Raw genomic sequence first — 15551 nt, 5'->3', positions numbered from 1 at the left:
ACACTGCATTCTCCATTCACCCCACCTTACAGCCTCTCCTCCTAGCATTAGCTGTGCACAGCAGGGCTTCTGGCTAGGCTATGGCAAAGAGCATCTAACTGCTACTGTACTCACTGGGTTGGGTCCTTGCTGCACTGGCAGTTTCTTGACCTCGGTGCTTTCATGGTCATCATCATGGTGGCTGATGTCTAGGGTGGTGAACAGGTTGGAGAGCAGGCCCAGGATGTGGATGATAGCCAGCTTATTGGAAGGATTTGGCTGCCAGGTAAAACAAAGCCAAAGTGTGATACAGACAGTAGTGCTTTACCACAAGATCCCAGAGGTGTGACTGAGGAGCCAGGACTTGAGGCAAAGCGCCAGAGAAAGGGCTTCCCTGCACTGCACTCTCTTGCCTTCCCTCTCTACCCTTTAGCTGAGCCATGAGGCCTCCCACCTACCCTCACTGGTGGACGAATCCTGGAGGATGCTCAAGAGCACCACGGACGGCTTCCTCTAACAGGGAGCAAGTCGAGACAGCCGCCCGCTGGGGCAACACGTGGGATATCACACGAGGGAGGAGGCTGTGTGACCAAGGCGTGGGCTCCACCTTGGGAGGAAGATGCTGATCCAGACAATACATGGCTTGCAAGAGCCAAGGAGCCTCTGGTCTTACAGATGAGTAGCTGCAAAGGAAAAAAACCTGCAGCCTAGCTCAGTCTGATTAGTAGGGCTCTGCTCTGCACCGCTCATGCCTGCGTTAGGCAATTAACAGTTACTCAGGGTGAGGGGAAAGAAAGCCTGTGTTCAGCAGTGCTGCTTCAACACCCCACCTCCTGGGGCTCTAGCCAGCAACACACACAGTGGGAGAAGCTACTTTCAGATGGAGGTAGTGGTACAAGGGCACTCACCGTTTCATCAGCCAGCTTTTCCAGTTGCTGGATATAGGGAGTGATCAGGGAGTGCAGGTTCTTCAGGATCTCCTCCACTTGTAGGGCAGAGAGCAGGAAACCAAGAGCCTGCATCAGCCACATGCACTGGCTTGTCTGAGTCAGAGAGGAGACATAAAGGGGCAGGTCACTGCCCAGCCTGGAGTCCTCCAGCAAACCGCAAAGACCCTGCTTGCTAGCTAAGAAAACTGCCTGAGGCCTAGCCAGAAGGGCCAGGAGTTCTGGTGGGCTGCTCTGAAGCTGCCCTGTCTGGGATATCGCAGGTATATCCTATAGCAGGAGAACAGGGCAGCTCCCTACCAGCGCTAGAGGGCAGCCCTGGGAGAACAGATGCTCTCCTGCTACCACTTATCCTCTCCCCAGCATCCCTTCAAGGAAAGACCAGTTTAGTACTCAAGAGATCTCCATGTCAGCATCACTCACCCCACCGTGTCATCCGATTCTCTGCACAAACCTGCCTCAGCCCCCATGGGGTGAAGTGTCCCACCCTCTGCTATTTGCGAGCACAGCTTGGGCTTTGTCCCCGCACCAGCCTCCCTCCCCTTTCCTCTTGTAGCCTGCTGCTGCGCTAAGGCACCTCTGCCTCCCCAGGCTTGGAGGGGCTGGGAACCACTGAAGTTAAAGGTCCCTGGGGGCTTCCCTACCTATGAGGAAATATCCCACCAGCATAACCCCACTCCAGTCCAAGTATGGAGAGCCCAAAGATTAGCAGTGCAGTGAGCGGGAGATACCAGGCGTTCCTGGCCCCAAACAAACTGGTTGCAACGCTGAGCTATCCTCCAGAAACAGCTCATGATGGGATTTCTTGTGTTTACACATGAGCACAAACGAGGGCTGAAGGGGACAAACAGAACGAGGCAGGGGTGTGAGCAAGTGACTCTTACCTTGTGAATCTGCTTCATTAACACCTCCTGCCAAAGGGAAAGGGACAGAGAAAGAGGAGTGTGAGCACTGCAAAAAGTCTCTTCCCTTCCAGGGAGGTGGGATTGAAGCAGGAGGTCATGACAGCCAGTAACAATTTGGGCATGGATAAGCAGCAGACAGCTCTGTGCAGGCCTCCTCGTGACCAGCCACAGGCAGGGAGCAAAAGCCTCATTCTGCACCATGTTCACCTCCCCGCCTCCATCTCACACAGCCACCCAGTGATGGGAGTCGATGGACTCAAACAGGCTCTGCAGCAGATCAGCTCAGAGACAGCGCTTAGTTATCCCAGCAGAAAGAAGCTGCAGACCCACCAGGTCACCAAGGAAAACCTGGTTAGGCCATCATCAACACTGCCCTCAACAGCAAAGTTAGAACAGGTGAATATCAGGGCCTGGGATGTGTCCAACCAGCTCTTCTGAATTAGGTCCCTCTAACCCAGTACTCTGTCTCCAGAAGTGGCAAAAGAAGAAGTTTTCATGGAGATCATGTGAGATTGGACACTTTCTGCAGTCCTCTCCCCCGTACTTCCCCAGCATCCACCACTTTGCGGCACAGATTCCCCCCACGAAAGGGGATGGTGTCCCCTTGGCTCTAAAAGCAGAGGCTGATGTTCTCTGCCAGCCCCTCCCTGCTCCCATGCAGGCCCTGGCAGCCCCCAGAGCCCAGCCCCGAAGGGATCTTTAGTGTCCAGCGACCCCAAGCCTCATCTGCTCCAGCTCTTACCTGTGACACAGCAACAATGTTGGCGGCGTAAGGTGGCAGGTCATACTTGCACTCCCGGCAGATCTTCTTCAGGGTGGAGACACTGGAGATGGAGAGTTCAGGGTTGCCCAAGGCCTGGAGCACCAGCGGCAACACGTTGTTAATCATGACAGGGTGATCAGCCAGCCACTCCGACAGGGCCCCTGCACACACGGACAGCATCAGAGACTGCAGGGATGCACTACGGCAGTCAGGGAGCTTGGTCTCTACATCCTGGGCTGTTCAGCTTTGCTTTTCACTGTTATCATTATTAATCTTCCCTGAGAAGGGACAGCAAGAGCTCTGCAGCCAAGCAGAGTCTGGGCTAACTCCAAAGCAGATGGCAGGAGTGGTGTGATAGTAGGTGGAGCAGAACACAGCCAGTGGCTCAAAGCCCGGAGGAATCAGCACAAAAGCGCCAGCTCAGAAGAGAGTGGCACCGGCAGAGGTCCGTGCAGGACAACTTCAGAAAGAGTGATCTCAGATAGGGCTCCCCCCTCCCCAAGTGCAGGGGACCCTCCCAGAAGGGTTCCATCCCCAGCCTGCATGTGAGCAAAGGCCTCACCAATAGTGAACATGACGGTGTCAGCTAGCTGCACGTTGCTGATGCTGATCCGGGGAATGAGGCCAATCAGCCCTGGAACCACATCGGAGTAGTTCACGTCAATAGTCTCAGCGATGGACTGGAACCCATAGAGTAAGGCTTCTGTGTGCTGTCAGAGAGGGAGAGGGACTCTGTCAGAGCCATGTGCTGACCCCCAATGCCTTCCCCACCCCATATGCTAGGGACTAGCTCAGACCCAGTCATAGAGGCCAGGGAAGCTGAAAAATTGGAGACAGCTGCACAGTCAGAACCAACGCACGCAACAGGCTTCAAGATTTATCCATCCCAGCTTGCCTCCAGGATGCCTCAACAGTGTGAAGGTTGTCCACACACTTCAAGAGTTGCGGGCGTCTCACCTGATGGGACTGCAGCCTGAACTTGATGAGCGTCAGCAGACTGCCAGCGTGACAGACACTGTCTCAGTGCTCAGACAGCAGGGAGCTGTGCCCAGACTGCAAGTCACTGCTCCTGCTGGCTGGCTACTGGTTTAGCTGCAGACAATGATGAACGAGGCACTGTTCCAGCCACCCGAGTCTGACAGCGATGGCTGGCTGATGGGGATGCCAAGGTGAGCAGATACATGCTGATTAGCCTGCTCTACAGAAGCACCCTGGCCTTCCCGTCTGCATTCACAGTGTCAGCTACACCGGGTTACCATAGGCTCTCCTCTCACCCCACTGCGCTGGCTCTGCTCAGGGGCTTTGGGCAGCAGTGCAAGGGAGGCAGGCAGCTTGCTACCCCACCAAGAGCGGCAACTACTGAAAGCAAACCTGGGCCCTCCATGTCACCCTCGTAGAGCTGCTTCCCCTGGAGTCAGCCAGGGCACTCAGTGTTTAGCACAGCAGCACGCTGGTGATGCAGAAAGGACATGGAAGCCCTCCAGCATTTATGCTGTGCCACAGTAATGCAGCACCAGAACAAGACAGACAGCAACAAAGGACCAAGATCAAACCCCAGCTGGTCTCTGGCCTGCACTAAGGAACAGAGGGGCAGAAGAAGAGCTGTTCCTTGATCCAACAGACCCTGGACAGCCCCCACAGCCCTGCACTTTCGTGATCTGCAACTGATATGCTGACAAGGTGATCATACTCCTCACCTCTCTATTATGTCTCTCTGCCCTCAACACTGCACAGCAAGGATAGCCTCCTTTGTCACTGCCCAAGGGGCTAGTACACTCTCTCTGCCTGCCCAGCAGCCTGGTGTCCTGGTCCCCTCACTCACCTGCCACGTGGATGGCTGCTCTGTGTTGGTAAGGAGACGTCCCAGTTTGTCGTAGAGGCTGCTCAGGAGCTCAGCGCCCAGCATCTCATACACATACATCAACGTGTCAGAGATGTCCACCCTGCAGAGGAGAAGAGCATGGGGGTCTCCAAGTGCTATCACCATTCCCTGCTGAGCACTCTATTTGTGGACATGCTATGTCACCTCCATTTTCCTGGCAGGGTGAAGATGGGCAGCATCTGCTCACCTAAGCACCTTGCTAATGGCTGCAGCTCTGTCCCAGCTTGATGTCACAGCTTAATCCCTGCTCCCAGTGTTTCCTAGGCAGGGCACCAGCATCACGATAACACACCAGCTCATCTCCAAACCACCACCATAGCCAAAACTACCCTTGGTAGAAGGGTCCACATCCTTCTTTGGGTCTCCCTACAGCACTGCGTTTCTCACAGTGCTCAGGCTCCAGGGAGGCAGGACACCACCTGTGTTCTGGCCTGCCTAATAAAGCAAACCCACATTCTAGCCGAAAATCACATCCAGGCACAGAGCAACATGTCCTGCTCCTGCCCCCCAGGTAAAGAAGGGCATCAGCTGCAGCTGTACCTGTATATCCGAAACTGCTCCTTCTCATCTGAAGACCAGAAGCCATACTCCTCATCGGAGGGGAACTGGGCTTTGTGTAGCAGCACATCCACCAGCTGGAAGTAGACAGGCCTGTACACTTGCTGGTACACTGCCTGCTTATCCGGCTCAAAGGAGAGGATATCGTCCTGGTGGTAGGAGAGAGAATAAACCAGGTGTTGTGGGCAAAGGCACTGGAGCCAGCACATCTACTGTATGAGGAGCTCACGGGCATCTCCCCGGAGCTGACAGGATCTGTCTCACATCAGAGGTTACATTTCCAATTCACAGAGCTGACGGAGGGAGTCCCCTGAGGTCTACCTCACACAACATGGGGAGAACTCCCTGAAGCCAGAGCTCTTCTGGAGCAGCTGATAAGGTAAGATGCCAGGAGCCCAAACAGCTGTGCTGACCCTCAGGCATTTGAGGACAGTCCCATTACAGAGCGATGGCACTGCTCTAGTGTGCCCTAGCCTTGGGAGCACGGCATGCCTTGGATCCCCTGCGGAGCAGACTCAGACCAAGCTACTTCGGTGCCTGGAAAGCAGTCTTCTCTTGCCTGCATACACACGCTCAGAACCAAACTCATAAGCACCAAGAGGATGGGGGGAACTCGATCAGTCCGAAAAGCCCAACCACTCAGCTGGGCCCTCCACTGCAGGGGGACTGCTGGCACAGCACTGACGTTGTTCTCCCCCTCCCTACCCACACTCAGTCACACTGCATCAGATTGCAGAGGAAAGGAGCAGTGGGGATGAACTGAGGCTAAAAATAGATCATTCCCATGGAAGTGACGTTCTGCCGCCCTCCTTCCTGCCAGCGGAGAATGCCAGAGCGGAGAGAGCTGCACTGACAAGGCCTCCCTCCCTTCTTGGGGCAGACAGGGCCTGGGGCGGCAGAGGCGAGGAACCTGCTGCCTCCTCAGCTCACATACAGCTCAGTGCAGCCACAGGGGGTTGGGATTTCATCTGCTCTGGAGCTAGGAAAGCCTGGGCCATAACTAATGCTTGCAGGCAGCAAGGCTCTAAAAGCAGGCTGAGGAGAACCTCCCCATTGAGTCCCAGCAACTCACGAAAGCTGCCACTTCTTGCAGTCAAAAATCCACCCTGTGACCCCTTGCAAAAGCAGAGCTTGTCTGCAGAGCAGGGTTCATACCTCCCAGGACACATTTGCTTCAGGGGGCTTGTCCCCTACCACCACACAGGCTGTCGCTGAGCCATAAGACCCTGTAAGGGCTGTCCTTGTCTGGCAGCAAGACAAGGAGTTGCTGGCTGCACTCTGCTTCAGTCAACTCCTGCGGGACACAGCAGGAAGGAACTGAGAGCCCAGCACCTGCCCTGAGCCAAGCCATGGGATCACACAGAGGGGGCTGTTTACTGTGCTCAGCCCTGGTGATCTGAACCCAGCCTTACAAGGTAAAAATACATGCCACTGGCTCACTACAGAAACAGAGACTGAGAAAGCATCAGAGAAAGCAGCTGTTCTTCCCTAGTGAACCTCGGCCACCTCTCCCAAACCTGAGCCCAAGGCAGCGGTCTTCATACAAGGCAGCTAAATTCAGCAGGACAGAGTCCAAGCTGGTGGACATGGGTGGACGGAGATGGTAGGGTACAGCAGAGGCCAGGCACGCTGGGGACACAAGGGCAGTCTCCTGAAATCAGGGATGCTAATACCCCCACTTCCAAAATGCATGGGGCCTACAGGCACTGAATCCCAGGAAGATGGACCCCTCTCCAGGAAGCTGGCTGCACTGGTCATGGCCATGCCAGAAGCCTCTCTAGCTCCTGCCTTCCTCTTCAGAGGATCCATACCTGCAAGCCCCATAAGAGGATGTAGCACACAGTAAGTACCCTCCTCTCTGCTTGCAACTGGCACAAGCATGCAGCAAGGAGCTAAACAATCAGGCCTGCTGCGGGGAAAATATTGGAGTGTGAAGTTTTAATGAGTTATATTAACAAGGCTCTTGAAATCTGGCTCAGACTTCCAAGGAATATTGGGGGTGGAAGTAGTAAGCCACAGGGCCAACATTTCTGAATGAACTCTCCTAGAGTGGCTGCAAGTGCAGGGTGAGGGATATGGGAATTGTACAGACAGGCCAGACTTCAAGGCTCCTCAGCCTGCTGCTCGTGATGCTGGGTGGCAGAGCGGTCCCCAGAAATAGAGCCAAACCCAGCAGCCTTGGAAACGCCTTCCCTTGGAAATGGGACCACGTCACCACTCAGCAGGGAGAACGCCCTGTCGCCCCAGAGCAGGCCTATTCCCCATTTAGCAGAGCTGCGACTGGGCTTGTTCCACACCAGTGTGTTCCCCGTTCAGGTGGGCCTAGCTCTCAAAGGGACAGGTCCTAAATATCTGCTCTTTTTTGCCAAGAGAAGGGCTGTTCTAGCACCAGACATAGCCTCATCTTCTCATTTTGCCCAGAAACTCAACAATGCAGCAAGCTGTTCCTCAAAAAGGGGTAAGCCAAAGCCTTTCAAGAAAAACAGCCTGGAGTGCGCGGCTCTGTTCCAGACACCGCACTGCTGCAATCTTAGTGGCAGTGCCTCCATGCAGCTAGCAGCTCTGTGTGTCCATCTAGACAGAGACAAATGAAGCATAGCAAGGGAGAGGGTCCACCCTGCAGAAGGGGGGAAGCCCAGGCACAAGGTCCAAGTCATTAGTAGGTGAGCAGCAGGCCACTGCTTACTGCTGCACAGCTGCTCACTGCAAGGAGCTCTACTTGCAGCTCACTGCAAGTAGAGGCCAGACACAAGAGCAATGAGCTTGGAATAAGCTGTTCCAAGCAACATGGCCAAGGAAATCCATGTGTGGGAAGGGCCCTCCTCCACCTTACAGACCATCAGTACGCTCAAAACCCAGGTGCACAGCTGGGACACTGTGCTGGGACCCCTTTCTCCCTCCTACAATGGCAGAGGGCCGAGATACCCCTGAGGGGCTGCAATCCCCTGCCTCCTCCACCCCAGGCTCCATCCACACATCTGTGTCTTAGGCTCTGCCTCCAGCACAAGAAGGGCAGCCCCAAGGCAGGCTGCCCTGTGACTGCCACTAACCTGGAGCGTGTACCAGAACGTGAGCGTCAAGGAACTGGTGGTTTCGTTGACAGGATAGTGCCCAGGGATGCCAGTGCAGAACATGATCATGTTAACCAGGGCCAGGAAGCTCTGCCAGTGCTCCACCTGGTCCAGCAGGGCCCTGGGGAGTAGAGATCACGGTCAGGTTAGCACCAACGCTGCAGGCCTGGCCTCTCTACAGAGCACACACATCACCTGGTGCAGGACAGACCCTGCATGAAGCAGCAAGGAAACAGTGGGCTGCTCCAAACTCTGTTATTACAATTCTCAACATTGGATAAAGGACACTGAATGCCCCAGGGCAGTACTAGGATCTGCCATGAACTGCCCCAGGAATCAGAGTAATTTAGGCTGGAAGGGACCTCTGGGAGGCATTTGGCCCAACTCCACGCTCAAAGCGGGAAGGAAGCACAGTAGCACACGGGCTGCTAATGGCCCCAAGCAGAGGGGAACTGTGGTATTTGGCATACTCTGTCCCCAAGGACCCCTTCCCACCACAGACATCCCTTCACTGTTAGCCTGGGCTCTGCGCTGCACCCTTGCCCTAACAGGGCTGGAAGTCAAGAAATCCCACTGGCCCCTTGTCTCACACCAAAACACTAGAAGCAAGGAGCAAAGACTGTCATGTGTGTGCAGGCCAGGAGCATGATCTCAGGAGCTTGTGGGGGGAGTCCTCCAGCCCAGCATTTGGAGAGGATGCCTAGATCTCAAACAACACGGGCTTGTCCAGGCTCAGAGCTGAAGCAGAAGGAAGGAGCAGCTGGCCAGCTTATTCTTCTGGGGACCCTCCCCCGCTCCCTCACACACAGTGCAACATGCACACCAGCAGCAACGTGGTAGCACTCACCGGGAATGGTTCTCCCCCAAGGCCACAGCAATGCGGCAGATTCCATGTGACGTCTCCATGTCCCCACTCTGGACTGCCTGGCGCAACTGCTCTTGAAGCCCCAGCACAGGGGGGATGAGCTTCAGGAGGGTATTCACATACCTGCAAGTAGAGCCTGAATCAGTGCAGAGCATCACCTCCATCAGCACCATAGCACAGGCTTCTAACCGAGACAGTCCCTCCTGCCACACTCCTAGGGTTCCTGCTCAGTTTTCCCTAGTTAAAAGCTGCTTTGTGGAATGAGATGAATCCTGAAGCCTTTGTTGCTTACAGGAACTCTCCTCCCAGCCAGTGGCAATGGGCTGCTGGATGAAGCCCAACAACTGAAGAAGCTGAAACAAAGTGCTAGGTGTTCCCACAGTGGAGCCTCTGCAGGTGGAGAAAAGGGTGGAGTCAGCTGTCATGACACCACACAAGCTCTGTGCAAACCCCCCATTACACCAAGGAGAAGTAGGCCTGCCTCTGACTTGTACCTGCCCAGCAGTGCTGCCCAGCACAACCTGGGCTAGCAGTAATTGGCTGTCACTGCCACAATTGGCTCCGAGGGAGTTGAAGCTCAGCTCATAGCACAGCTCTGCAGGGCAGATGGCAGACAGGAAAAGGGCAGACACTGCAGTCCTTTGGGCCCTTCATCACCACTGCCTACAACTAGTGCTTCTTAGGTCTGCACTGAAGCAGTCAGAGCTGTCAGTGGGAAGTAGCAAGCTGCAGAATCCTCCAGCATCACCTAAGGCTTCGGTGAATCTGGACCTTGCTCTTTGCCCCATTCGCTGGCGTAGAGAGCTGACGGATTCTCCCAGTGAATGAGCATGAAAGGCAGCGGGAAAGTCAGGCAGTGCCTGCCATACCCAAATGCAAGCACCCAGTGCAACTAGATGAAACGGGCTGCCACGCTCCAGGACTCCTACTACTGCCCAACACAGAGGATGCCAGCTCCATTGCACGTCCTCTGGGCCCCCTGGGGCTCCCCCCAGCCCTGCACACCTCTTCCCCAAACGCTTGTGCTCCCCTCCCTCCCCGTGAGCAGCAGGACGGCACTCGAGGCCCACACTTGGGCAATCTCGCGCATGTCAGTCTCCCCTCTGCCGCCGATAAGTGATTGTAACCAAGGCAACAAGCAAGGAGGCAGCGAAGGTGAAATGCAGCCTAAGGCCCCTGGAGAGAGGCTGTGCTGGAGGCTAATCAGCAGCTTGTCATTTACCTGGCCAGCGAGGCATGCTATCTGGAGACACAGCTATTCTGTACGCTCCCTGCTTGCCCTGCCACACACAAGTACTGGGGCCAGAGATACACAGGCTGGGAGGCACACGTGATGCCAGTTCTCTTGTGCCTTCCATGGGCAAAAGGTGTAAATGCTGTCACTGAGAGCCCCACCTTCACCCCAGAACTGCAGGGCTGCCCCGCTGCCTAGCACATGGGCAGTTCTTGCTCTGCTCACTCATTCGAGAGTGAACAGAGCCATCCTATGCCACCAGCACAGGAGGAGAACCTTGCTGAGGGCAGCAGCTTCTAGGTCTGGGCCAGCACCAGAAGATATAGGAAAGAGCATATCACCAGTCCCAGCTCCCCTCTGCCCTGGCAGGGGACAGCACCCTATTGGGCTGTGAGCTGGCAGAGGGTCATCACCTCACTTCCCCCCCCCCCCCCCATCTCCTGCAGGGAAAAAACTCACGGCGGAGGGGACAGATATATTTGCATGTAACATTTTGAAGTCTCTAATGCACTGTGAGTGATGCACATGGCAGTGCAGGAACACCTGTGCCATGGCGCTGATGGGAAATTCATCAGCTTGTCTCCCTGGGAGCCATGTTCCTTTGGACTGACCTCGACTATAGCAAGGCCAGTATCTAGACAGAAAGGCACAGAGGGCTTTTCCACTGCTCCAGCACAGTGCAAAGCCTGTCCTTCCTCCTCAGCATTGGCCTCACATTACCCTAGAGATGTTCTCATGACTTTGAAGTGAACCAGAAGAGGTAGGATTCTTGTCATAAGCTCCTCAAGACCCATAATGCAGACGTCTAGACCTGAGCTAGTCTTCTGGACTCCCTATAAAGCCAACAGAGAGAACCACATGGATTTGCTTCCACACTGCAACTCATCCTATGTTAATAAAAGTATCTCAAAAAGGTTGAGTGAATCATGTCCTGTGAAGCCCCTTACTCTCTTCACTGCCTATGCAGACATCTAGCAGATAATTCAGATATAAGGGTCAATAGTTAAGAGGGAGAAGTCCTGCCCTAGGTGAGTTGTTTCAACAAGTAACCCAAGAGACATGCCCAAGCCACGTATCAGCATATTTGTCAGCAACCTTCCCAAGCCAGGCTCAGCCTGGAAAGCACCCAGACTCCAGAGAAAGGTCAGGGCCATCTGCTTTAGCAAAGCCAGCACAGAGAGGGGAAAAGTTTGCAGCCAGGCAAGCAGCCAGGCAAGGTTGCCTGCAGAGAAAGAGTCCTTAAAGCCTATGCCAGGAGACAGATACCATGTTTGCTGGCAGAAACTTCTGCACATCTCACCCTTTCTGCAAGTCACTGCTGACCACTTCCAGGACAGTCAAACCAGGGCAGGAGGAAAACCCAAGACCACCTCAGCTGGATTAGGCCTTTGGCCCAACCCAGACAAGTAGCCTAGCTCCAAGAGCTGACAATTAGGAATGCCTATGAAAGAGTGTGTGACGGTAGTAAGCATATGGTGACATTTCCTTATATATTTCTCCGGACCCCAATGACTTGTGGTACAGTTTTTCTGAGCAAGATTTGGTATCTTTGTATTTAACAGCTTAACAGACTTCTCTTCTGAGAGTTTGTCCAGTTACTTTTCAAACCCCTGCAAACTTCAGCATCCCCAAGTCCCTGCAGCACAGCTCAGTCTCCCACCATGGAAACAGTGGCAAGACCCAGGCAGCTCACATGGGCAATCTGATCTTTCCTGATCTGAAATCTGAACTACAGAGCGCCATGTCCTGATGGAAAAAAAAAAAAAAAAAAAAGTATTAAAAATCTGTTTCTAATGAAGCTCTGGGAAAACTCTTCTAGTGAAATTCCTCTTCTGGGATTCAGCACTAGTTGCCAAGACCAGAAAAAGAAGGGCCAGATGCCATGTGATCCCGCCAGCTCCCACCGCAGGAGCAACACCATTTCTTTCAGAGAGGCTCCTCAGTGTCTGACACCCACTCTCCACAATTCAAATCATGTGTCCACCCCATAGAGACCCCTCTCTACTCTCCAATACCATCCACCAGGCTGGAGGAGTGTGGGCAAAAAAAACTCAGCTCTCTGACTCCAGCACACTCAGTCAGCTCTCCGACCAGTTTAGCCAGAGGATAATCTTTAAATAAGACAAAACCCAGCCCAAGCCTCCTCTGCAAAAGAGATGCAACAATATCTTAGTTCCTGCCCTTCTGTGACTAAGGAGCTTCCTGCTGCTCCCAAGACTGAAGGCCTGTGCCGAGATGATGGAGTTCACCACTTTCTGGCCAAAGCTCTGAGGTTTCTTCTCAGGAATGCTACATGCTAGCAGAAGAGCAGCGTCCAGGCAGCCCCAAATAACGCATTAAGCTGAGCCCGCCTGAGACACACCACCATCCTCTGAGAAAGCGGAAGGGTTCCAACAGCCTAGCAGATAAACGAATCAAACACTTTACACCTACGAATCTCTGCTACATCATTTCTAGTAACACCTCAGAGGTAGAAAAGCAAATTTTGCATCCTCCTTTTCCACAGAAAGAAATGGAAGGCCCCAGCACAAGTGACTTATCCAAAGGTAAGTCAGGGCCAAGGCCAGGACGAGAACATAGAGCTACAGCCTGCAGTCCCATGCTTCGTTCGCAAACCATCTCGTCTCTCCTGGCAGGGTGCAATGCCAGGTTCTCATGATGAAAAGCAGTGCTCACAGCCAGAGAAACTACAAAAGCCTTGTCTCTTCTGGGTCTCAAACAAGGCTGCTGTAGGTGAGCCTCTGCCTGCTACCTCCAAACCCCCTGACAGCGAGCTGGCATGCTGGCCAAGCAAGGATCTGACTGAACAGCTCCTTTGGCCAGGCAGGACCAAGGATGTGCTTCAGAGCAGCAGCCCTACTCTGCATCTGATGTCTTTGCCCAAGAGGTCCCCCTGCCCTACTCCACTTGGACATGGGTGGCTCCAAGCTGCTCATCCCTGCCTTGGATGACTGCTGGTAGGTGAGGAGCTGTAGCAGGAGAAAAACCTTGCAACAGGGTGTCCCCTTTCCAGCCACTGCTCTCCTGGGAAGATGACTCACAAGTTGTCCCTCAGGGGCAGAAGCAAAGGATGCTCAGCGTCAGGCCAGGAAGCAAAGGATGCTCAGTGTTAGGCCAACTTAGCCCTGCTCTTTGGAGATGAGGCTAGATATCCAAGGCTCACGCCTACTGTTGCTGCCCCCTCAGCCCAGCTGACATGGTTGAAAGATGGGCAGACATTGCACCCGTAGAGATGCAACCTCTCTGCCCTGATCCCAGCAGGTCAAATGAAGGGATAGTCCTCTTACAGAGTCTTTTTACGCAGCTCACCACTGGGCCTTTGGCTGAAATTAAAAATACACCTGCAGGATTAACTCTGCAGAAATATTAATGAGGCTGGCTGGGAGGGGTGAAAAGCAAAGGCACAAGGCCTGTGAAAACCACAGCAACCTGAGGGAATCAAGGAGAGAGAGAGATTTGTCTGGCTGGACCAGAGACAAATCCTGTCACTGAGCAACACTCTACAAAGCTCTCCATGATCTGGAGAGGGCCAGGTCAGGAGAGAAACACTGAGGATACCCTGAGCCTGCAGCTAAGGGCAGCAGGGAGCACACTCAAGCAGCACAGAGGCAGGCCCCTGCGGGAACAAAGGCATGAGACCATGGAGGAAGAGAGTAGCTGAAAAGCAGCAGGAACCTCTGAGACTGTCAAGAAAAGAGACAGAAGGGTCAGGAACCTCCCTGGGGGCTTTGGGGAGAGCTGGATCCACTGCGGCTGAGCAACAAAGCCAGAGGGGTGGGACTGCCACTAGGGGAAGGAGGCAGCAGGAGGAGGGACCAGGGAAGGAGGATACAAGAAACAAAAGGGAAGAGAGAGCCCACAAAGGTTGGGGGAAACAGCGGCCTGCATGCTAACAGGTCTCCCTGTAAGCCTGATGGCTGCCAGCCCAAGCGCTGGAGGAGGCCAGGGCATTTCAAGAGCTAATGAAACGCTGGCTGGAGCCAGGATACTGAGGCACGGCCCGCGTGTGCCCAAACCCCATCTTCTGCTGGCACTCTGACTCCCTTTGGCTCACAACACCAGAGGCAAGGTCAGTAGGGACCATACCAAGACGGGAGTAAGCAAAGCCCTGCAAATCACACACAGGGACAGAAACAGACTGCTACATTATTTCAAGGAAAAAAATGGCAGCCCCACAAAGGGCAGCAATCCCCTCGCTGGGCTGTCTGTGCTCCCCTAAAGCTGACCCTCGGGACTGCGGGGGATACTGCTGTACAGCCGTGGGCAGGCAGGTACGAATCCAGCTGCTGCAGCCTCAGGAGTACTCAGACGCAATGGCAGCAGCAGGATAAAAAGCTAGGCTGTGGGAGGACCAGGGCAGCAGCAGCTGAGACAAACAGGGAAATGGCTCCAGCCCCCACAGAGAAGGTGGCACATGGGGCATCCACAGACCTGCTGCCCAAGAAAAGGTATCTCTGGGCAACAGAAAAAGGGTGTGAGCAGCGGCTCCCAAGCCCAGTATCAAAAAGGAGCAATCAGAGCTGTGGGAGGAACCCCAGAGCTTGCACACCCCATGCACGATAGTCAGGCACAGCAGAGAGAAGGGAGTGCAGTTTAGTTCCATTTCTACCCAGTTCTCTGTTTAGTGTCCTCTCTGCTTGGGATGCATCCCCTACTATCACCCTCATCCGTCACACAGGCACGTCACGACCCCTTTGGAAGCACAGAAAACTAACTGCCCATCCAGGTATTTGTGAGCAGGAGCTGGATAGGAAAGCAAGGTGTTGCAGCAGGGCACTTGTGCCCCCTATTTCGGGGTATCACCACAGAACCGACTCCCTCAGCACCCTACTTTTGAAGACACCCAGAATCTCAGCACTGATCAAAATCCTGCTCAAGACAGCCCTTCTCTCAAGCAGCTGACAGTCCCAACAATGCGGCACCCGGGGCGGCTGCACCACACGCCGCCTGGCAGAGCAGCTCTGCTGACAATGACCTCGCTGTCTGGGCGCCTCCAGGATCAGGGCTGCTTCGGGGTGACACACACTGACGAGCCTTTCAGGCCGGCTGCTCGCTTCCTCCTGGGCACTGCGCACATGCGGGCAAACATGAAGGTGCTCTGCCATGGGTCAATAATCTTGCCAGGGTGAAGGACTGAAAGCAAGCCCTGGTGGGGCTGATGCTGTAAGGAACTGGCCAGTGTGGCAGGACTGAACGCGACCAGACACTCCACAGCAGCAGTAGCACAGGAGCAGAGAGGAAACTCCCTTGTCTCAGCCAAGCAGTCAGAGTTAGTCTGACTCTTCTCACTAAAATCCACTTTGAAAGCCCAACAGAAAGCTCAAGCTTTTAATACAACTCAAGAACA

The 15551-nt window shown here is 54.3% G+C and overlaps 1 protein-coding gene across 3 annotated transcripts in view; it reads right to left on the bottom strand.

The window, feature by feature from the left end:
* IPO13 (importin 13) overlaps nt 1-15551 on the bottom strand; it is a 42758-nt gene that overhangs the window by 13861 nt on the left and 13346 nt on the right. For all 3 annotated transcript variants that reach the window (XM_068952881.1, XM_068952880.1, XM_068952882.1), the window contains exons 3-11: nt 8953-9093; nt 8085-8226; nt 5017-5183; nt 4417-4537; nt 3157-3304; nt 2574-2755; nt 1811-1837; nt 888-1022; nt 115-258 (exon numbers count right to left, since the gene is read on the bottom strand). In XM_068952881.1, the coding sequence (XP_068808982.1) occupies nt 115-258; nt 888-1022; nt 1811-1837; nt 2574-2755; nt 3157-3304; nt 4417-4537; nt 5017-5183; nt 8085-8226; nt 8953-9093 (1207 nt within the window). The remainder of the gene's footprint in view (nt 1-114; nt 259-887; nt 1023-1810; nt 1838-2573; nt 2756-3156; nt 3305-4416; nt 4538-5016; nt 5184-8084; nt 8227-8952; nt 9094-15551) is intronic.

The sequence above is a fragment of the Struthio camelus genome, chromosome 8, assembly GCF_040807025.1.
Source record: "Struthio camelus isolate bStrCam1 chromosome 8, bStrCam1.hap1, whole genome shotgun sequence".
Classification (NCBI taxonomy): domain Eukaryota; kingdom Metazoa; phylum Chordata; class Aves; order Struthioniformes; family Struthionidae; genus Struthio; species Struthio camelus.
This window is presented reverse-complemented; position numbering and strand designations above follow the sequence as displayed.